General features: G+C 41.2%; 1 protein-coding gene across 1 annotated transcript in view; it reads right to left on the reverse strand.

The window, feature by feature from the left end:
- The window catches only part of trpm7 (transient receptor potential cation channel, subfamily M, member 7), a 73653-nt gene that overhangs the window by 6901 nt on the left and 41636 nt on the right, over window positions 1-25116 (reverse strand). The window contains 17 exon segments of the mRNA XM_056477874.1: window positions 161-208; window positions 2427-2452; window positions 2552-2577; window positions 6582-6649; window positions 6812-6890; window positions 6998-7080; window positions 9759-10273; window positions 10918-11050; window positions 11126-11310; window positions 11398-11530; window positions 14126-14300; window positions 16734-16982; window positions 19986-20114; window positions 20659-20802; window positions 21017-21166; window positions 23487-23715; window positions 24089-24366. Coding sequence (XP_056333849.1) covers window positions 161-208; window positions 2427-2452; window positions 2552-2577; window positions 6582-6649; window positions 6812-6890; window positions 6998-7080; window positions 9759-10273; window positions 10918-11050; window positions 11126-11310; window positions 11398-11530; window positions 14126-14300; window positions 16734-16982; window positions 19986-20114; window positions 20659-20802; window positions 21017-21166; window positions 23487-23715; window positions 24089-24366 — 2650 coding nt within the window.

Raw genomic sequence — 25116 nt, forward strand, 5'->3', positions numbered from 1 at the left:
TCCTCTGTAGCAGTATCAGTGTGTGTGTGTGTGTGTGTGTGTCTGCAGCAGCACGTCTCCATAACACACTCCCTTTGAGGACACTGAAGTACACTACTGACTGAAACACTACAGTAATGAGTGCAGTGCTGGAGCAGGCCAGCAGGGGGCAGACACTTACAGTCCTTACGCGCACCCAGGTGTGTGTGACGACCAGCGTACAGACCTGCTGTAGAGGAACACACACACACGCACACACACACACAGTGAGAGAATAAGAGCGCGAGTCAGAATGAAGGCAGGTTCAGTCATGATCAGTCATATTTTAGACGTGATCTCAGCCTGAGTACAACACACACACACACACACACGCACACACACACACACACACGTGTATATGAAGAGTTCAGATGCATAAACCTCTGTGCCGTCTCACATTTGCATTAATAATGAGCATTTCTCTCAGCCTCCTCTGTTATTGTTGAGTTATGTCCGCTCTTCACATGTGGATTACTCCAGCAGCTGGGTTTGGTTGTTGATGATTTAACATGATCCAGGATCATTTCGGTCTTCAAAACCCATATAGGAGTTGTTGTCATGGCAACAGTTCTGGTAGCTCAAACCTGCTCTGGAGCAGCAGCGGCTCATTCATATAAACAGATTAGACCGGCTCAGGTAACACTGAAGGTAGCGAATGCTGATGTTTTCATACAGTAGTGACCTATAGGTGATGTACACCTGGGAGAATAGTCATTTAAAAAGTAGATCTACATTTATTATATTTAATAATTAATCAGATTTGTTTATATACATTTTAAAGTAAAACAAACATATAAAAACATGCAAAATGTGTTTAATCTGCCCCCCGGAGTAAAAGTAAACAAACAGGGTGGTCCTCCTCAAGGGGATCCAAGAGAACAGTATTGATATGGACTTTAATACAGGGACCGTCCCCCAGTTTAGTACACAGTGTGTGATAATAAAGATTTAGTTAGTTTGTTTTTTATAAAGGAATAACACATTTCTGCAGTCACACACATGTTTTGACCGCTAATATGCCGGTGATTTGATGCTTTCATACTTTTATTGATACTAAAATGTTTCTTTGATGCAAAATGAAGCTAATCTTCTTACGCTGATCAACCTGAATATTCCTGGGCTACTATAATAAAGAAAGTCCACTCTGACTGTAAAACTAAAGCTAAATACCCTCAACACATAACAGAGTAAAACCTGCAGCTCACAACATATGAGGAGAGTTATCACGTATCATATCTAGCAAACCGTGTACTCCACATATGATGTCCTTTTGCTGACGTGGATAACTGAATATTAATCAGATGATGTCATTACACTCAGCCAATCACTGCACTGCTGATCATGATTTGGAGGATGGATAGATCTGTCCTTCACAACACACACAGTGATCTCAGATCAGTTCATCCAGATGTTTTAATCTGATTCACTAACTTCACCAGATTAGCCAGCTATCAAGGTCAGCTATCAAGATGAACAGATCCAGGATCTGTCAAATCATCTTAGATCATTTAAGCGAGGTACGAAGAACAGAGCCCAGGAAAAGGACTTATTCTTTCCCATAAATGTGGTATTATTGAACCTACACACAGGATCCTGATTAATAAATGCTCATTTTAGAGGACAATTTCAGACGGCATTTACAGGTTTTTGCATCTGAACTCTTCATATATATATATATATATATATAGTGAAGGCAGAATTATTAGCCCCCCTGTTTATTTTTTCCCCCAATTTCTGTTTAAAGGAAGGAAGATTTCAGCACATCTCTAATAATAACAGTGTTAATAACTCATCTCTAATCACTGATTTATTTTCTCTTTGTCATGATGACAGTAAATAATATTAGACTAGATATTCTTCAAGACACTTCTATACAGCTTAAAGTCACATTTAAAGGCTTCACTAGGGTAATTAGGGTAAAGTTAAGGTAAGTAGGGTAAAGTTAGGGTAATTAGGCAAGTCATTGTATAACAGTGGTTTGTTCTGGAGACAATCCAACACTAATATTGCTGAAGGGGGCTAATAATATTGAGCTTAAAATGGCTTTAAAAACATTAAAGACTGCTTTAATTCTAGCTGAAATAAAACAAATAAGACTTTCTCCAGAAGAAATAATATTATCAGACATGCTGTGAACATTTCCTGAATCTGTTCAACATTATGTGGGAAATATTTAAAACAGAAATCTAAACTCAAAGGGGGTGAATAATTCTGACCAACTGTATATATAAACTGTAAAAGTTTTCATGTTGGATGCCGTTAATAATCAGGATTAATCATTTGACAGCAGTAAATAATACAGAACGCTGTTGTCTTTCCTCTCCAGCACAGTTTATACTGCGTTTAGCACAGAGCGAGGTCTACATTTAAGCTCTGGATGATGAAGATGAAGATGAAGACACACTCACTGTTAGCGGCGTCGTCTCCTGGACTCCTGAACACCAGAGAAACACACCACAGTCACTCAATAATCAATCTCACATGATCAAATACTGTGATGATCACTGAGCTAAACACAAGCAGCTTTACTCACAGTTTGCTGGACTGAGTGGACTTCCCCTGGGGATGAGAGATAAAGCCAGTTATGATGCGTGTCTGATAATAACTGTTATACAAATACCTTCACACAGAAGACTTCATCAGTTATAGATCACAGTTAAACGTGTGACTTGCTGCTTATAGGAGCAGTGTGCAGGACTGACTCAAATATCCAAAATACTGCAGAAGAGTTCTCTCACACCGGTTGCCAGATTGATGACAAACAGGAGCGAGCGTGCCTGATGATCCAGCCTTACACTGTGAGCTGCTCAGAGAATGTTTGCTAATTAAAATCCAGCTCAAGTGTATTTTATTAATCAGAGGCTGCTTCTGTCCTGCAGAGGGCGCTTTTTTATTTGCTGCATAAGAACAATAGCATACAAAAAATGATGAATACAGTGCTTACTTTCTCACATCAAAGGAACAAATCAGTAGAAAAAAAACAAAAAATTAAATAAAACTTAAATTACAGGGGTTTATAGAAATTACAAAAAAGTCACACAAGAAAAGGATTCCAAAACTGCATCCATTCCTATAGCTCTTTATTTTGTGTGTCTTTTAGGGTTTCGATATAATGCTTAAGCTCAATTATAAACAGATAAATATTAGGCTTATCATTGGACCATTTCTGTTGGTGTACATGGTACTTACCATATATCATCATTAAATTAATAAACACGTTTTGCTCCAAAGTTTGTTGTTATTATTGTAAATTAGAAAAATATCTTTACAAGAAAACTGAATATTTAATTTAGTAAGTTTAAGATCTTCAACATCAAACCAAAACATTTGGGTATATGTGCATTCAAAAACAGGTGTTTAATCCATTCCTCCTCTAATTCACAGAAAGTGCAGGTAGATTCCATCTCTCTAAATTAGTTTAACCACTTCTTTCACTGGATTAATTAAATGTATTAGTTTATATGTCACTTCTTTAACTTTATAGGTAAGTTCCAAACTTTTTCCACTCAATTTGCTCAAATAAGGAATTCCAGAAAGATTTGCATGTAGGCAACACTGTGGTTCTGCATAACCTTTAATGATTACATGTATTGGCTGTAATTTTCACACTATTGACACTAAACTGATTAATATGTAAAAGATTTGATTCAGAGGATAAATTACGGGATAAAAGCTGAACAATTCCACTAGGAAATGCATCAAATACTGTTCTCTAGCAGTTATGGGAAACATGTAATGACTGAGAAATTCACAATAATTATAAAGTTGTCCATTACTGTTGAATAATCAATATAATCACCAATATAATAGCATTATTGTACCAATTTCTCTAAAATAAGGATTTATTCTTAAAGCTTATACATTTGTTGTTCCATATTACTGATCTATGTGGAGAAACATTATGCTTATACATGAGCATCCATAGTAAGCATACCTGATTATGAAAAGAGGAAAGTTTTATCGGCACCTTGTTAATATTAAAATGACATCTTTAAAAATAATTCTAAACCCCCCCCACCTAGGCAAAAACTAATTCAGGGATGATGCTTTAAATCTGGCCTTTAGAGTTCAGGTCAATCTGAATCCATTTGTTTTTAAATACACAATCAGAAGTGCTGGAGTCCTCCATCTTCAACTGGATTACACTAAATCCTCTGTTTTAAATACTGTGGTCTGTTCCTCCATATTAAATTAAACTAAACTTCATCTACCTCTTTTACAACATCTAAAGCAAGAGACGTATATACTAAACGTGACAAACCTTCAGTTTTGGCTAATAATGTTGACAAATCTCTCGTTAAGCATAAGTTTCATCTATTGTACAGCCGAGTCCTCAGACATGGGTGGTTTTAACATGATCATTGATGATGTGTGAGACTCGAATGAAGGGCAGGAAGTGATTCTTCTATGTAGGAAATGACATCAGATGATTTCTGTTTTGTGTCGTTTATAATTGTTTAAATCAGCCAAAATAAGAAATGCAGATCAGCTTTTAGAAAACTTTTGCTCATAAATGAGGGAAAATTGAAGAAACGGACTGAAAACAGAAGAAAAGGTGGCATCTAATAAACTCAATCCATCCATGTGTACAGATGTTTTTGATTGGTTTGACAGCACCAATAAAGATTAACCACAGGCCTAGATATAACTATGATAATGTGGTATAATAAGATCAGATACAAACACCACCACACTTACACAACATCCAGGAGGATATAAATAATGTACCCTGCCATGTGATCGCTGCAGTGAAATCTCAGTCTTATTTTGTAATAATCCAAGTCTTCACTGGTGTTTCAGCAGAATAAATAACCGTAACGTGATCATGGAGACGCGCAGCAGCAGTGGGGAATGTGTGTTGATGGTAAAGTTCATCGACTGACCATTATTGTGGAGCACTGCTTCTCACCCCTTACACAATAAATAAATAATAATGCAGATATGAGTCTACACTTCTGTGTGCTTTCATCTGTTATTTCCACATGGAGGAAAACTATAGTAATTTATACTAAACATGTTTCTGAAGCACATAGTCAAGTGTATAATGTGTACAGCTCACTGTTAATGAATGCTACTGAGTATACTGTAATGAACACTGTAGTGTTAGTGTAAACTGTAGTGCTGTATAATTATAGCCCAGAGAACTGAATAATTAGTTTATTACTACAGTAGTGTTATACCACAGCATCAATATAATTACTACAACAGTTTAATTCAAGTTATTATCTATAGTATGCCTCCAAACACTACAGTATTTACTACAGTATTTTCATAATGTGATAGCTTATACAGTATCTACCATCTCGATGACAGGTTAATATATACGAGTTCAGTAGTAAACTCAGTCCTCTTCATGATATAAGGGTCATGCCCAGCATATGAGCTTATTTACTATTCATATCTTCTTAGAAATATGCTGTAAATCACAAAAACACAGACTTTCCTCTGTGTGTATGATTCAGTCTATTACTTCCTGCCCTCCATCTGAATTTCACCCGTTACCAGAACCACATGACTGAAAATAACCCAGTGAGAGCCTTCATGACTGAGATTAAGGGTGTGCTGACCTTACTTGGTTAAATATGCAGATGATACTGTGCTTTTATCCTTGCGTTCTTACTCAGACCAGGATTATGGCCCAATTTTTAAACGCAGTATTCTTAAGGACTCCTCTCACCCTGCTCACAGACTGTTTTCTCTCCTGCCTTCCAGCAGGCGCTTCAGGCTCCCCCGGACAAAAACCAGCAGACTGAGGAACAGCTTTTTCCCCAGAGCTGTCTCCCTTCTGAACTCTGCCCCTCACTGACTCTTTTGTTCATCTCTCTGCACACTCCTGATTTTTAATAGTATCCTGTACATATATTCATTATTGTAAATCTGTTCATAGCTAATACACCTGTATATAATGTTGATAGTACATCCATCTGTAAATATTACCATAGTTTCTCTATAACTGCACTTTATAACTTATACTTGTATCCTGCACTTGCTGCTATTGCACTGCTGGTTAGACCTGAACTGCATTTCGTTGCCTTGTACTTGTACATGTGTAATGATAATAAAGTTGAATCTAATCTAATCTAATATACAGACCTTACCGGAATATTGCCAGTCATCTTCCAGAAAGGTCTGTGTGTGTGAAAGGGGCTATAAACTACACAGCATCCTGATTTAATTCAGGCAAACTTTAGCACAGAACCAAACACTGCATAATCAAAATGATGTACAGTTTAATACCTTGCTAAATAGCATTTAAGACTTTAAACTGATCGTCACCAAGGCAACCCGAGTGGTGAAATATAACTGGTTAAACTGGCAGTGGGCGGAGCTACAGATATCACAGGATGCACATCTCAAAGCTGAGTGACTGACTGCAGCACCGTCTCTCAGATAAACACACGCGTGTTCATCAGCCCTGTTCTCAAATCTCTGAACACACATGATGACATATAATCAGAGTCAGAAACACACACACAGCAGCCGTTTCTGAGGGAAACCTGTTCACACACAGCTTATTCCACACACTAAACATCCTGTTAATGCTGAACGTGTGTTTGACTGACCAGCAGCAGATCCTCATATCGAGAGACGTCCTCCAGCGACACACGCGTCTTCTCCTGCTTACTGAGTGCTGAAACACACACACACACACAGACAAACACGCACACAAACACACACAGACAGTGACTCCATCAGTGTGTGAGATGCTCTTCAGGTGTGTGTGTGTGTGTGTGTGCTCATCATCAGGTAATGTTTAGAGCGGTCACTGGTATTGCTCAAGCTTTACACTCACTGGACTCTGGATGCAGGAGCGAAGGGTTCCTGTCCAACTCTGTGAAGCCGGCGTAAGAGTTCACCGTCCGCATGTTACCCTACAGGAGCGCGCACACACACACACACACACACACACACACACACACACAGGTCAGCACTGCGGAGAACACACACAGGACATCCGGAACTCTGGATCTACACTGACCACATCGCGGGTCTTTTTGGATGGACTGCTGACAGCGCTCTCTTTAGGGCTTGACCTTTGACCCTCAGGCTCATCCTTGTGACCTTTGAAGAAAAAGAGAGACAGATGTTTAGGGTCAGTTCACACACACACACATGTGCTCAGTATTCACTCTCCCTCTAGTGGTCAACACTCATCTTCAACACAAAAGAAGATCTTTTGAAGAATGCTGAAAACCAGTAACCACTGACATCCATAGTAGGAAAAACAAACTCTATGGGAGTCGATGGTGACCGGTTTTCCACATTCTTCAAAATATCTTCTGTATAAAACAGAGTAAAGAAACTGGTTTAGAACCAGTAAACGATGCCAGATTTTTCCTCTGGATTCCAACATTCTTCAAAACATCTTCTTTTGTGTTCAACAGAATAAAGAAACGATTTAAAACAAGTGAAGGGCGAGTGAATAATGACTGGATATTCATTTTAGGGTGAACTGTCCCTTTAAATACCCAAACCCCTAACCAGCAGCAGCAGCCCGGGTTAGTTCAGTCCACCACACATATACACACACACACACACACACACACACACACACACACACACACACACACACACACACACACACACACACACACACACCCCTTTATTCTCTCCCGCGGGGGTGTTTAGTATAGAGCACCGCCTGTGATCAAACACTGACAGAGGTTAAGGGTCACCCATCTCAGACCCCAATATACTGCAAATAAACCAGCACCAATCAGAACCCGTTTCTTCTGAATATATAATTAGTGTTACAGTAATATGCAGGAACACACAGTGTACAGCAGCGCTCACACTCGGACACACACACCACTTCCACTGATTAAACAGAGGAATATTCCTGAACTAAAATTAAGAGAAAAACAGGGTCATTAACACTGAATTAATTAACAACTGGTGATAATTAAGGGAAGCTTGACTTCATTAACTGGTGCAGGGATTCTTTGGCCAGCAAATACAGTGTTCAGAATCCTCCCATCTGCATTGTTAATATTAAATAAGATTATATTTGCCTATATTAAGTTTGATTTTCATGCTTTACAGCAGACGTGCTCAACCCTGTTCCAGGAGATACGGGCTGTTTCTCTATGGGTGTTCTTCAGCGATCTTGCGTCCTCGTGTAACATCATCATCAACAGCCAAAATTCCAGGATGTGTTATCGATATTGAACACGCATCAATGCAGACTTGAGTGCAAAACTCACTCGAGAAATCCCAGAAGTCATTGCGAGGGGTTAAAGGAGGTGGGAAGCGCAGTATTTAATATAGATTTATTATTAAAGTTCAGAGATGGAGCTCATTTATCTCAGGAGTTTCCCTAAATGAGACAGAGAAAGCAAACATAAAAATCGTAAGAGAGGCATAAACACATTAAGGGGGTTTATTTGCTGAAATTCCTATTAAAATCTGTATAATTTGTGTTGTGTGAAGTATATTTGTAAGGCTTTAGTGAATGTTATATATATATATATATATATATATACACACACACACACACACACACACATACAGTTGAAATTATTAGCCCCCGTTGTTTTTTCCCCAATTTTTGTTTAACAGAGAGATGTTTCCAACACATTTCTAATCATGATAGTGTTAATAACTGATTTATTTTCTCTTTGCCATGATGACAGTAAACAATATTTGACTAGATATTCTTCAGGAATATTATATATTAGTATTATTATAATATATTATTATATTATATAATTAAGAGTTAAACACTGCGCTTCTCTAATCAGATATTTAGATAAACAGAAGGTCGTGTTTAACAGTGATCCTCCATGCAGTGTAGCACAGCTCTAGCTGAAGAATACGTCCTGCTGAGGTGCAGATCACCGAGCAGAAAAGCCCTGTTCCTCAGAAGAAAAGAAGCTTTGAAGATTTAGCACACATCTGGATCTTTAGCTGTTTCTTTTGACACAATCTCCACTGTAAAAGAGCTATATAAACACACATGAGCTAAACTGATGAATCTTCAAGACGTCTGGACGAAACATTGATCTGGAAAACTCGCCATCAAACCAATCACTGCAGATCAGCGATACGATAACGGGACATTTTATGTGTGCGGGGGGATAATTAGAGAAAAATAAATGAATATTATAAGAAAATGGAAGTGTTTTTGACCCTGCATGTATATCAGCCTGTTGCTGGAGACCCCCAAAACCAAAATATGACCTTTATAATGCGTAATAGGGGCTCTTCAACATGAAGCGAACTCTCTGATGATCCATGACCTGGAGATTTCCCTATTCTGTGAAACTCCCCGACTTCAGCGTACTCTCCCAGAGCTTTTTAAAATGACAAGATATTCTAGATGTTCCTGGTAAGCAGTATATCAGGGCCTGGACACACACACACACACACACACACGCACACGCACACGCACGCGCACGCGCACGCGCACGCACACGCACACGCACACGCACACGCACACACACACGCACACACACTGGGACAAGCAGATGGGGTCAAGGGTCACAGGTAGACCGGGGGTTTTGCTCCACATTTCCCAGATTGCCAGCAGTGGACCGAAGCCAAACCTCGGGCTGTGTGCTGGCGTCTGCAGCAGCTCCTCGGGGGCCGGAGAGAAGGGAGCGGTGTGTGTGTGTCAGACGGCTCTTCATCCGCGCTGAAGCCCAGATTGACGAATCCCTCACACTCGGCCTCGCTGACGACCAGCAGCGGCACGGCTGCGTCGCTCGGCACACTCACACACACACACTCCTCACACTCACCCACGAACGCCCCGAACTCCTCCGGCGGCGCCTGCGGGTCCTGCTGCTGCAGCAGTGGCGTGCTGAGGAAGAAGCTGGCGGCGGCAGCCGGAGCGCTGGAGAGATGCTCCTGGTGTCCACGGCGGCGCATCTGCGGTGTCTGCACACAGTCTGCTGTGAGCGAAGCATGAGGAAGCCCCGCCCCCTGCACAGCCCCAACCCCGCCCCCAAACAGAGAGTCCGCCATGCTATAAGGCGGCATGAAGGCCACGCTGCAGCGCACCAGAGCGCTGGCTTTGGACGGCGGCACGGCCTCGGGCGCCAGGTTTCGGGACACGCTGAGCTCACGTGTGATCTGGTTGTGCACTTTGCTGGCTTCAGAAGCGCGCTGGGCCGTCAGAGCCTTCAGGGTGTCCACGGTCAGCGCAGACAGATCCTGCAGGTGCCCGATCTGAGAGTCCAGCGTGTGCAGAGAGCGCTTGATGAAGTTCACCTTATTTCCAACCTCCTTCAGCTGCACACACATCGTCTCCACCCTGAAACACACACACACACACACACACACACACACACACACACACACACACACACACTTATATTCAGGGTTCTAGGGCTGCGCTCACACTTGCTGTTGTTTACAACAAGAATAAGTAGACGAGATTTTTCAGAGAACGCTTTTCTCACCAAGAGTTTCTGTCTTGTTTCTAGTCCAAATATCAAAAATAAAACTATAAAAACAACTAATATAGGTGTAATGCCCACCTTACTCACAGAAACACCACAACTACACACAGTCAAGCCTGACATGATCCATACCCTGACCTAAACTTACCTTTATTCAGCCAAAGAGCTAGTTTGGACAGGAGATGACACTGGTAATGTGGGCTTCTGGAGATGATGTGCTGTACAAACCTGGAGTTTTGATTTATTTAATGTCTTGTACATGACACACAGAGTCCAATATTGTGTTTTATTAATGTCTACACCTGCCCCAACTCTAGACCCAACCTGATGTGTTTTATTCATATCTGCTCCACCTACACCACCTTAGCCCAGCCTACATGCAGTGTAGTCCCTCCCTGTTGGAGGTATCCGGGCTGCAGCGATGTGTATTGTAGATGGCGGTGTGTGTGTGTGTGTGTGTGTGTGTGTGTGTGTGTGTGTGTGTGTGTGCTCTGACCTGTCGGATGTAAGTCTGATCCTCTCGTCGCTGCCGGAGTGGAACTGATCATCTTTCTCGTGGAAATACGTCTCCACACACTGCTCCTCGAAGTCATGCAGCTTCTTCTGATCCTCCTCGGTCAGGAACAGCTCTGAGGAAACACCACAGTCAGACACACACTCACACACACACAGACAGAACGCAGTAGTAGTGTAAAGTGTGTTACTGGGCCCGTAGGTGCTGCTGTCCTTCTTCCTCTTCCTGCAGATGGAGCTGAGGAGCGAGGCGGCGTGGCTCAGCAGGATCAGCGGCGGCGGCAGGATGGGCTTATCGTGATACGCCAGGATGAAGTGATAGCGCTGGTACTTCCACACCAGGTTAGAGATCGACTTCACCTGCAGGTACACGTTACTGCAGAGAGATGGACATGTCACATAGATGCACTCTCACTCTCTCTCTTACACACACACACACACACACACACACACACACACTCACTTGAAGAAGGCGATCAGCAGGTTGACCATCAGGATGTACTGGACGAACAGATAAACGGCCTGCAGCAGCGGCGTCAGCCACACACCGGTCGCACACAGATCTCGAACGTGATCCTCACTCGAGTTGGCACACACTGCAGAAACATGCGCGCACACACACACACACACGCACACACACACACAAACACACACACACACACACGCGTTTAACATTTAATCTAATAATGTAAAAGTCTTCTGTTACAGTATTTATTAGGGTTCAGTATCACTTCATCATCTCTGATACCCAATCACGACTTTTACAACAGTTCTGGAGTGTAAAGTAGTGCTTAAACTGAAACCTTCAGAAAATAAAGTCACTAAATGATGATGGATGACTGAAGACAGGCCCGGAGCTACAGGGGGCAAAAGGGGGCATTGCCCTCTCAGAAAGAACTTGTGCCCCCTCAGTTTTCATACAGGATTATTCAGTCAAAAGTTAATATTATTTCTGTCATTAATTATTAACACTCTCATTATTCCAACCCCCTGAACACACATTTAGATCGTTTATAATGTTTATAATTGTGAAATTAAAGCAAGAGTCCAGAGATCTGGTCCCCGCGTCAGGTCAGGGTGTGCACGCAGCGGCGGAGGCGCACTCTAAACACACACAGGAGAAAATGACTAGTGAATGACATGAAGGCGAGCAGCCTAATTGATTTCATGTTTTGGTTAACTAATTCTTCAAATACACCTCTCCTGAGCTCTAAAATGAAGACACGCAGAAGAAATCTGCTAATAAACTAATTTAGCAGAGACGCAATTTTCACATTCGTTTTTCAGTTCAGGATTAATATTAGAGTAGCCTCATGAACAGGTTTAGTTGGACACTGCACAGTCCCACAGCAGTCTACACTATTATCAATATTTTAATTTATTATATTCACTATTATTAACATTATTAAAAGTAAGCTAAAATTGACAAAAAGCAGAACCCTTTTAAATGTTTGACATCGCTAAAGCGCACTTTAACAGGTGTGAAAAGAAGCGTCTCATTATGCAGCAGCAGTCTACGACACTTAATAAATGCCTTTTGAGTTTAGAGATGAAGTCAAGTTGACCATCTTATAAATGAAATGGGTATATAGTGCGCGAGTGAGTGGATTTGCCGCAGGTCAACCTCTCACATGCGCTGCAGCCAGGCTGAATGATAATCTGTAAAACATATGTAGTTTAGGCTATACTGCTATTTACTCATGCAAAATTAAAGACCAGAAAATATATTGTAGGCCTATTTTAAGAGCTAAAATACAGTTAGCATATCGATTTTGTGTTGATTTGTAGCTCATGGCCCTAAAAATGAAAATGTAACCTGAAAACAGCTATTAAAACAGGCTTAATAAATAAATAACATGACGACTAGGGCTAATAGCCTAATGGTTTATGATGCCGTTTTTATAAATGCCAACCAGACAAAATCTTTACATGTAAAAGTATGAAAAAAAGAGTTATAAAGCCTGTTGAGTTGTGTTATCCATGCCAAAATTTAACCTATTTTCATGCCAGTAACTGTGAAATTCTTGTTTTTTTAGGTATTTTTCTGGCTACACTAATCCCTTAAAATCTAACCAAGTAACACATTTAGCTAATATTTTACATATTGACATTAGATTTAACATTTAACTTGTTCCTAACACGGATTTCTGTTTGGTAATAGGCTGCGTGAAGCGTAATGACTCGGTTATGCTGATTTCACTATATTTATTTACCCGTTATATTGCATGTGTGGGCATAGTCTGATGTCTTTATCTAAAACTTTAAACATTTATATATTTATATTATATATATTTGAAATAAGACAGAAAGAAATGAGGAGAATAAAATATGATTAAAGCCACTGGTTTGGTGCTGAAGCCATGATGCGTCTGCGTTTATGTAAACGGTCTCGTTGCATTACCTTCATTGATGAAATCAGTAATAGTGAAACTGTGCATATTATTATTACTATAAAAAAGTACATCACTGCCCTAAGTCAGTAACTCAGGCAGTAATGCAAAGGAAATATGTGAATAAATAGTCTAAATAAAAGGAACAAAAGGGACTGAAATCAGTCACCAGGTCTAGTGCCCCCCTATGGGATTAAAATGCCCCCTCAGTTATGACACCCTGGCGCGGGGCCTGGCTGAACAATACCTTTTCATTGGACCAAAATATTATTGAAAGGCGCAGAAATTACTTTTATAACTGGTTTAACCCCTGTAGAGTGTGTGTGTGTGTGTGTGTGTGTGTGTGTGTGTCAGCAGTGTGTGAATATCTCCAGCCTCTAATGATCAACATAAATTATTGTGTTTATTATAATCAGACTTGATGAATGAAACACTTTGATTGACATTCTCTCTTTGTACGTGTCATCAGAGGGGGAAAGCCCCGCCCACTAGTGCCCATCTCTCATTAGCATAAACAGCAGCCCTGAGTGAGAAGCAGCCGTCTGTCCATTAGCCATTAGAGTGTTTGAGCTGCTGAAGATAATGTCAGCATAGACTAAGAGGATTATAGATGTGGAGCTCTAGATGAAGCACAAATGAACAGTCTGAATGGGGTCAGTTCCAGAGAGTTAGAAGACGTCATCTGTGTGCTGTGTTGAGACTTCACACACACTCTAGAGACATCGTGAACTGGCAAAATAGGTCACCTTAATAGGCTCCACAGGTAACTAGTACCTGGACTGACAGTGCTGTTGTGTTTACCATCAATTTCATAGGCGTACACCTCCCCGTACATCATCCAGTACGGCTGGAACACCACATCTTTGGCCAGAGACCACGACGGCTCCTCCTCTGGGTATAAAATGGCTTTACGGGGAACACCGAAGCTCAGCAGCACCACCGCCATGATGACCACGATGTAGAACATGTTGGCCACCTGCGGAAACACACACACACGGTGAAGACAAAGCGTTTGGTCACACCGCTGGACACACACGAACACTCTAAAATGCCTTTACCAGATGTAAGATCAGTGTTTGGTGTCTCCAGAATGTGTCTGTAAAGTTTCAGCTCAGGATACTCATCAGATCAGTCATTATACTCTCCTGAAGGTGAGAATATTGGGGTCAAAATAAGTGTAGCGCTTGCACCTGTGCCTTTAAATGCAAATGAACCCACCGTTCCCATGTGTGTGTGTGTGTTTCTCCAGCGTGACATCAGATAAGCAGAGGAGAGTGACAGATACAGACACAGATGAAGCAGAGATCCAGTTCATGAATCAGAAACAGCACAGTAAGGTTATCAGATGTGTTTGTGCTGGGGTTTATTCGCTTCATCTTCATCAGAGTATAGTGACTGATCTGATGAGTATCTTGAGCTGAAGCTTTACACACACATTCTAGAGACACCAAACACTGATCTCACAGCTTGTAAAGGAGTAAAACTGGAGGCCTTTACACAGAGGAGGAAAGTAATGACTGTCATTTACTCACGTTACTGGACTGGAGAAGTTTATTTACTTTTACTTGAGTATGATTTGCCTAAAGTATTGCGCTACATCATCACTGTTACTGAGTAAAAAATAAACATATAAAGAACGCAAAGGTAAAGAAAATGGTGAAACCACGTCACACAGCAGCAGCAGAGTGAGAGAAATCTGCAGGTTAAACAGTTGGTCTATTTCCTGTTGCTGGAGTGAGATGTGTCACCTGATTTTAGAAAGTTTATCAGCAAAATGCCCGTCATCACCAGCAATGCCGCTGTACATGGCTCATTATTAATGTCAGTCATGTCTGTGTCCTTATAGGTGTAATATGGAACTTTATGATGCAGAAAATAAATAAATAACAGGTGGAAAGTTCCGAATGCTTAGTATAAACGCATCTCCAATCCGCTGTTCAGTTTATTGATGTAATGACTATAAACCTCGTCACACACTGCAGTCACTGTAGCCTGAAATGATCCTAAACTGCACTCAAATCTGGAAGAACTAACGCTAAAGTCTGATAATCTGCTGTAGAAATGATCTTACGCTGACATATTTCCTACTCTTGGTGTAGTGTGCACTGTATGTGTTTCCCATGACAGCTTAAAGCGATGGTTCAATTCTGTCTCTAACTCGCCCTTTGCTTGTAATAAACATGTTTGATTCTCTTTCCTATGTTGAACACAAAAGAAGATATTTGTAAGAATGCTGGAAAGCTGTACCCATCGACTTCCAGAGTATTTGATTTTTCCTGCTATAATATATTTATATGTATTCAGAAAGATTTTTATCACCAAAACAACACGGCTGAAACAGTATGTTGTGATGAGGTAACTGCAGCTTGCGTGTGTTGTCTGAAACACTTATCTGCACCTCAAAGTAACCTAAAAGTAATACAAAAGTAGAGTAGCACATTAATATTGTAATGTAACTAATTACAGAGAAATGACAGGAACTAGTCATATTATGCATGACATTTTGGAAGTAACTTGCTCAACTGTGTTTGTAACATTGCTAATGTTCGTTAGCACCAGGATTAGATATTAACAGGGACTTGGAGCAAAACTGTCTATGCACAATTTAGTTACCACAGCAGATGTTGCATTAGAATTAGTTTAAATGGATAAATAGGATCATCTGTGAAATAGTTTAAATAATGATATCGTTTTTGTTATTGGTCTTTCATTTTTAAAGTTGTTTATTCAAATTAAAATAGCTAATTGGAGGTTTATATCATCTTGTGCCTCTTGAGAAGTAGTTACTCTTTACTCAAGAGCACATTTTTAATGAGTTATTATTAGGCCCACACGGGATCTGTGCACGTTTTTACACAGATTTTACGCAGATTTTCTGAAGAATTCCACAGAGTATTAGCTCATCATTGATTCAGTTTATTTACTGGAGTAAATGTGTGTAAATCTATATTTATTCAGTTTTACAGTAATATTATTGACTAATATGGAAATGTTGATCTGATTTATGTACAATACAGTGTGTTCAGTAATATTCTCTGTCTTTCAGTAGAGATATTATATGAGAGACTTGCTTTGTTTACCTAATAAAGTGAATCTAACTGGATTTACATTGAAGACATTAAATACAAGTTAAAAAGGGGTTACTTTTACTTCATATATTAAGGTTTTAGTTATGAAACTCCCAAAATAATTCTGCAGATTTTTACCAAAATTCTCTGCAGGAATAGCAAAAACCGTCTGCAGATTCCGCCTGGTCCTGGTTATTATTTACTTTTACTTCAGCAGATTTACAGACACCTAACTTTACTTTTACTTAAGTAAAGTTTTTGGAAGTACAGTACTTTTACTTGAGTATAAGATTGTATTACTCTTTCCACCTCTGCTTTTACAGGAGATGTCCCACACTCACCATCTTGCCGATCATCATGACGTATGGGCCGGCCTGCTGGTTGACCGCCAGGATGTCCAGCAGCCGCACGTACCAGAAGATGATGTTCAGGCAGTACACGATGCGTCCTGCGATGAACACCTCCGACACCAGACGCAGACCGAAGCCCACGAAGAACATCAGGATGGCCAGGAAATCAGAGAAGTTGAAGCAATCGCTGAACCAGACTTTAATCTTCTGACTGATCTTTCCTCCCTCAGACATGAACATCTGCAGAACAAACACAGCAACATATGAAGAGTGCAAACGCAGAGAAACACCACCTCTGCCAGAAATGAGCGGAGGACACTGAGTGAATGCTTTAGGCATGTTGTAGATGTTCAACAAATATTTTGCTCCAAATCATCTAAATCGCAGATAAATAACAGTTTGTTGGCAAAAGCCGCTATTTCCTAAGAACCAATCAGAAGGCGTGAATCGAATCATGTGTGTTCAATGTAGCGGCGCGCTGATACGCCGGCTTTATGAGGAGACATATTCCCCTTCAGATTTTGATCTTAAAAGACGGGTTTGATGAACTGGATGAGCCTGTACGACTGTCAGTGAATGGCAAATGAAAACGTCTGCTACCTCAAAACTCTGAGCATTATCAGAAGAAGAAAACACACAGCACAGTCGGGAGTGTAGCATGCATTCGGAATGATTTTTTGCGCAGCAACGCTACAACGGCAACTCCATTTCACGAAAGACGAAGTTAAGATGCTGTTCTTTTATCCCACATGGATGCTATGAGGATAAACAAGAGAGCAAAAAGAGAGCAAAGATGTGAGTATAGTGAGGATGAATGAATGAATGACAGCTTCTAAAGGTGTCTGAGGGACATCCCCTTTTTGCCCAGTAGGCCTACCTTGTGTTTTATTTGCTAATGTATTTTTTAAAAGATAAATATACTGTATAAAGCTGTACATTATTTATATTACTTCAGTAAAATATGGTATTTTTATATTAATGGACAATGCACAGATATTGATGATTCACAATGTTTTTACTTCACATTATTTGAATATAACAAGCGTAGTTTGCGGTGTTTACACTGCTCTACTTGCATTAAATCTAAAATCCCAAATACCAGAAATGACAACAGATAGTTCAGATTTAATTAACGTAAGATTAATGTTATTGTTTAATGCGCTTTACAGATTTCATTCCTGGTTTACCACAGCGGAATGAACCGCCATTTACTTAACAGATGTATGAATATTTAATTTTAGGTGGTGTGTGTAATGTGTTTTATGTTAAATAAAATGAAATGAAAATGAAACTGCTGAACCTAATTATAGGAGCCTGATAGAAAATGCTCAATCACAAGAAAAGAGGTCTGATGGATTTAGAGGGTTCTGCATCTGAACATTTATATATACACACACATACACACACAGACATTAGGGAGAGAGTTCACGCAAAAAATTAAAACTAAAATCTCAGTATTACTCTCGCTCGAGCGGCCCATAAGCTTTGAGTCTCTTTATTCTGGTGAATACAGCTTAAAAACCTGTAAGCACTGACATCCAGAGGATAGACAAATACTGTGGAACTCAATGGTTACAGGCTTACAGCATTCTTCAAAATATCTTCTTTTGTGTTCAACACAAGGAAAAAACTCAAAAAAGTTTGTGTGTGTGTATATATATATATATATACAGCTGAAGTCAGAATTATTAGCCCCCTTTGAATTTTTTTTCTGTTTTAAATATTTCCCAAATGATGTTGAACAGATTCAGGAAATGTTCACAGTATGTCTGATAATATTTGTTCTTCTGGAGAAAGTCTTATTTGTTTTATTTCGGCTAGAATAAAAGCAGTTTTTAATTTTTTAAAGCAATTTTAAGCTCAATATTATTAGCCCCTTTAAGCAAATTTTTTTTTTCGACTGTCAACAGAACAAACCATCATTATACAATAACTTGCCTAATTACCCTAACCTGCCTAGTTAACTTAATTACCCTAGTTGCACCTTTAAATGTGACTGTAAGCTGAATACTAGTGTCTTGAAGAATATCTAGTCTAATATTATTTACTGTCATCATGACAAAGAGAAAATAAATCAGTTATTAGAGATGAGTTATTAACACTATTATGTGCAGAGATGTGTTGGAGAAATCTGCTCTCTGATAAACAGAAACTGGGGAAAAATAAACAAGGGGGCTAATAATTCTGTATTCTCTAGTATTTAGTCAAGGAATTACATTACTAATTAAGTAATTGAGTCACTTTTATTAATTTATTCATTTTCCTGTGGATTATTCCCTTAATTCATCAGGAGTTGCCACAGCAGAATGAACCGCCAACTATTCCAGCATATGTTTTACACAGCAGATGCCCTTTCAGCTGCAACCCAGTACTAGGAAACACCCATATACACTCATTTACACACACACACTCATACACTACAGCCAGTGTAGTTGATCAGTTCCCCTATAGCGCATGTGTTTGGACTGTGGGGGAAACCGGAGCACCCGGAGGAAACCCACACCAACACGGGGAGAACATGCAAACTCCACACAGAAACACCAACTGACCCAGCTGAGGCTCTGACGGAGACCTACTTTATGTGAGGCCACAGTAACAGCCACTGAGCCACTGTGCCGATCCGAGTAACTTTTAATCATTACTAATTAAAAAGTAATTTAAACAGGATTTTAATGGTGTAATCACTCAGTGATGGAGTGTGTTTGTAGTGAGGTGCGCAGTGTTTCACGCTCTCCTTATTTATACAGCACTCAGAGTTATTTTCTTCATCTCATGATGTCTGATTTACACTTATCAGAACATCTCAGGGTCCCAAAACATCTTACGACACACTCCAGAGCAGCGCACACACACTCAGACACACAAACATGTGTGTGTGTGTGACCTTCTGACGATACACACATCTGTTTAATGGAGTCAATGATCAGCCGGCGGGTTAAACACACACAGCTGAAACCCACTGAACTGGAGAACACACTGCTCAAATAATTAAACATTTCTGACATACCACACTCTGACACACACACACACACACACACACACACACACAGATACAGACACAGACACAGACACAGACACACACACACACACACAGATTCATATACAGTATGCATACACACTCATATAAAGTAATAACACACATATTTATATATAGTGCCCATACACACACTACCAAAACTGCACACAAGGACAGACACACACACACACACACACACACACACACACAGACACACACAAACACACCTCTCGTATCTTCTCCACCGCGAGTGTGAAGATGTAGAGAATGACGACCCACTCCTGAGGAGACGGAAGATCCTGCATCTTCACCAGAACCACGAATGAGTACAGCATCAGGAAACCGATGTAGAACAGCTGAAACACACACACACACACACGCACGCATGCGCACACGCACGCACGCACAAACACACACTTCAAATGGACAGATAATACAGACATATCTTTGACTTACTGATGGACAAATTCTGCTTTACAGTATATTCTGCATCTGTGTGTGTGTGTGTGTGTGTGTGTGTGTGTGTGTGTGTGTGTGCGTGTGTGTGTGTGTGTGTGTGTGTTTGTGATTGGGCAAGAATCATAAGGATTCAGATCACACACACACAGACCAATCATTATAGACTGAACAGAAAATATTTAACAGTTCATCAACACACTGAGCTGAAGAGGAACAGATGAACCATCAACAGCACACACACACACACACACACACACACACACACACACACGCTGGTGAATCTTCCACTAGAGCAGTGATGTTTATCTGTGTGTAACGCGGCTGGTTTATGCAGGAACAACACTCTCTGATATTATCACATGGGAACAGGAACAGCTGAAGTGCTGGAAACACACACACACACACACACACACACAGGCGTGAGAACAGGAGTGTACGTACCGTGTTGAACCAGAACTTGACGATGGGCGCGTGGTAGAAGGCGTAGAACTTGCGTGTGATGGGTAACCTGCGGGAGCGCACGTGCACCTCCGACTCGCTCTTCATTTCTGCATTATCACTCAAACGCACTTCCTTGAACACATCCTAACACACACACACACACACACACACACACACACCTGTCAGTCTGTGGTGGGTACACTTGAAAACACACATCACAACACACAGACTGACTGATTCTGAGTATCAGAGAGCAAAACGACATCAACACTGACCAAGACTACAGCTGTGTGTGTGTGTGTGTGTGTGTGTGTGTGTGTGTGTGTGCGTGTGTGTGTGTGTGTGTGTGTGTGTGCACCATCTGTATGTCGTCTGGATGCTGCAGGTTGTGTTCGCTGTCCTCCATGCTCTGGTGTGCGTCCTGACTCTGGGGAATGTGGGACATCTCCGCTTTGGTCTTGTACTCCAGCAGGAGGATAGCCGGAGGAACCAGGATACTCAAAATCACCTGCGCACAAACACAATACAACACAGTTAATGAAGCACACACACATGCACACACACACTGAGAACTGTCCAATCACAGCAGTAACACACTGTTCTTCATCCCTTCACTTTAAATCCCAGATGTTTATTGTGTAGAGCTGCATGTGTGCACTAATGACTGTAAATAATGTGGACGACTCCACAGCGCATTTCCCATTGAACGCTTTAAATGCAAAACACCTCGTGACGGCACAAACTGTGGCAAAACACTGCTCAAATTAGAGTCTGGGCATGGCAGGAGCCAGAGGCGGAGCCGCGGAGTCAACCTTCCAATCAAAAGCTTATATGTCAAATCCCCCACGCCCCCTGAACTGCTCATCGGACCGCCGTATCTGCACTGTAACACAGGCTCGCTGATGTAAATGACATCTACATTTAAAAGCACGTAATAATATAGGGTTTATTCAAAACTGTGTGATGTACGCGGTTATTAAATTCACAATATTTCAATAAATCAATAGATAAATATATAATTAAATAAATAAACAGCAGCTACTAAATTATTGTGGATTGATTGGTGATTCACTCCCCCTCCCCGATCGTCGTAGACAGCCCACACACACCTTCAATAGACAGCAGTGACAATTGAATATTTACCTTAAGGGTACATCAATAGAAGAAGCTGTATTAATTATATTTTGGCTCATAAAGGGATATGGATAATGATATTATTAGTGTCTGTATAGTGTGTGTGTGTGTGTGTGTGTGTGTGTGTGTATATAAGTGTGTGCGTGTATATGTGTGTGTGTGTGTGTGTGTGTGTATATATATATATATATATATATATGTGTGTGTGTGTGTGTGTGTTTTTGGTCAGTTTGTTCATTTGTTTGTTTTATTAATTCGTTCATTAATCTTCATTAATTTTAGACATGGCATATACTGTACGCTGTACAATAAAAGTATGTGAAAAATAACTGAAAGGTTATTCAAATATATATATATATATGTGTGAAAATGGTCTTCAAACTAAATATGGATTTGTATTTGGTTTGTTTATGTACATGCTGAATTATTTCAAAGAATAAATTGCAATATTTCAAGAATAAATAATTATAATAAATTAAAACCACATTATTCAGGGTTCATGCACATTTCAACTACTAAAATTCCATGACTTTTCCATGATTTTCCCAAGACTTTAAGTGTTCATGACCTAATGTTTCATGCAATGTCTACATATGCGGAGAATAGAAAAACAGTGCATGTTATTTATTACAGCATATCACAGCTATAAATACATATTACAGCTTAAACACGCAACAACCTATTTAGTTTCAATTTATATTCATTTTCCTTCAGCTTAGTCCCTTTATTAATCTAGGGTCACCACAGCAGAATGAACCGCCAACTTATTTAGAGTTTTACACAGCGGATGCCCTTCCAGCTGCAACCCATCACTGGGAAACACCCACACTCATTCACGTGCACACACACGATTGACAATTTTAGCTTACCCAATTCCCCTATAGCGCATGTGTTTGGACTGTGGGGGAAACCAGAGCACCTGGAGGAAACCCACACCAACACGGGGAGAACATGCAAACTGTTTTCCATGACCGTATGAACCCTAATTATTTCATTTACCAGTAACAGAAATAAAACATTACACTGAATTCAATATTTTTTGTGTGCCACCCCAAGATTTGGTCTGGCCTCTTCTGGCCACCCTTAAGAAAATGTTCTGGGGGCGCCACTGCACGGAGCAGGCGGGCTTTATAACTTGTACTGCAGCCAGCCCCCAGGGGGCGATCTAACAGCTGGGAGCATCACTCAAAAGGAGGCATGACTAGGCCCACATGGAATCTGCATGTGAAGAATTCTGCAGAGTATAACTCATCATTAATTCAGTTTATTTACTGGAGTAAATGTGTGTAAATCTATATTTCTTCAGTTTTTACAGTAATATTATTGACTAATATGAACATGTTGATCTGATTTATGTACAATACAGTGTGTACAGTCATATTCTCTGTCTTTCAGTAGAGATATTATATGAGAGACTTGCTTTGTTTACCAGATAAAGTGAATCTAACTGGATTTACATTGAAGACATTAAATACAAGTTAAAAAGGGATTACCTTTTAGTTTATATATTAAGGTTTTAGTTATGAAACTCCCAAAATAATTCAGCATAAATCCGCTGATTTTTTACACAATTCTGCACAGGAATAGTGAAAAACGTCCACAGATTGTGTCTGACCCTGGGCATGAGGCACACTTGGTGTGAAATAACTGAAGCAATGCATCATGGGATATGTGTGCAGGTGTGTGTGTTGTACCTTGTACCAGGAGTTCTTGCGCATGTTGAGTCTGCCCATCCACATGTCGGACAGCAGCATCTGTGTGCAGGTGTGCGCCACGAAGGGCCGTAACCGTGACGACACCGCCAGCTTCAGACAGGTGGAGTTGCTCCAGTTCTTCAGCTCATAGGTCAGCAGCTTCATCGCCATCGTCTCGTCCTGACGGAACGACTGCTCCAGTAGATCCACTGCCAGCGTGCCGAACTCACTGAACACACACACACATGGTAAAGGATAGTACAGAGACACACACACACACACACACACACACGCACACACACGCACACACACGCACACACACGCACACACACACACACACACACACACACACACACACACACACACACACACACACACACACACACACACACACACACACACACACACACACACACACACACACACACACACACACACACACACACAGACACACACAGACAGACGTGTAATGACAGTGATCAGCCGAGTGCTGTGGTGTGTTCAGGCTGTTCTGGGATCAGCTCTCCTGACCGCTGGATCCCTCCTCTGCCTCTCTGAACTCCTCTACTGCACTAGTGAAGCCTGTAGTCTGCATCTCTGACCTGGAGTACTCCTTCAGCTCCTCAGAGGTGTCGTCCACCACGTCGCTCTTCTTGGCCTCGTCCCCGAGCGAGCGCAGCAGTCTGCAGGCCACCAGCGCTTTAGCCATGGACTCCTCTCCGTGCTGCCAGAAGAACAGACTCATCTTCTGCCGCTTCATCAGCACCGCCCACACCAGCAGCTCGTTAAACGGGTACGGGAAGCGCCGCGTCTCCGGGTCGTCCACGTCCACCACCTCCTCCTTACTCTTCTTCTTCTGCAGCTCCGACACAGAGTCCAGCTGCAGGCAGGAGCACACACACACTGCATTAGAGTGGCCTGAACACACTTGTGCACGCACGCGCACACACACACGCACGCACGCACACAGCAATAGAGGGGCCTGAACATACTTGCGCGCGCACACACACGCACGCACGCACGCGCGCACGCACACACACACACACACACACACACACACACACACACACACACACACACACACACACACACACACACACACACACACACACAGCATTAGAGGGGCCTGAACACACTTGCACACACACCCACCCACCCACCCACAAACACACACACAGAGACATATGTACACACACAGTGTCAGAGGAGTCTGAGCACACTCATTAGAGGAGATGCAACACACACACACATTGTGACAGAGGAGCCTGAACACACTCCTGACACACACGCACACACACACACACACACACACACAGTGTCTAAACCCACCACAAATATGAAAACACTATGTCAGAGGAGTCTGAACACACTCCAGATACACACACACACACACACACAGTGACAAAAGCCTGAACACACTCCTGACACACACACACACACACACACACACACACACACACACACACACACACACACACACACACACACACACACACACACAGTGTCTAAACCCACCACAAATATGAAAACACTATGTCAGAGGAGTCTGAACACACTCCAGATACACACACACACACACACACACACACACACACACACTGCATTAGAGGGGCCTGAACACACTTGCACA

The sequence above is a fragment of the Danio aesculapii genome, chromosome 18, assembly GCF_903798145.1.
Source record: "Danio aesculapii chromosome 18, fDanAes4.1, whole genome shotgun sequence".
In the NCBI taxonomy this organism is placed as follows: Eukaryota; Metazoa; Chordata; class Actinopteri; order Cypriniformes; family Danionidae; genus Danio; species Danio aesculapii.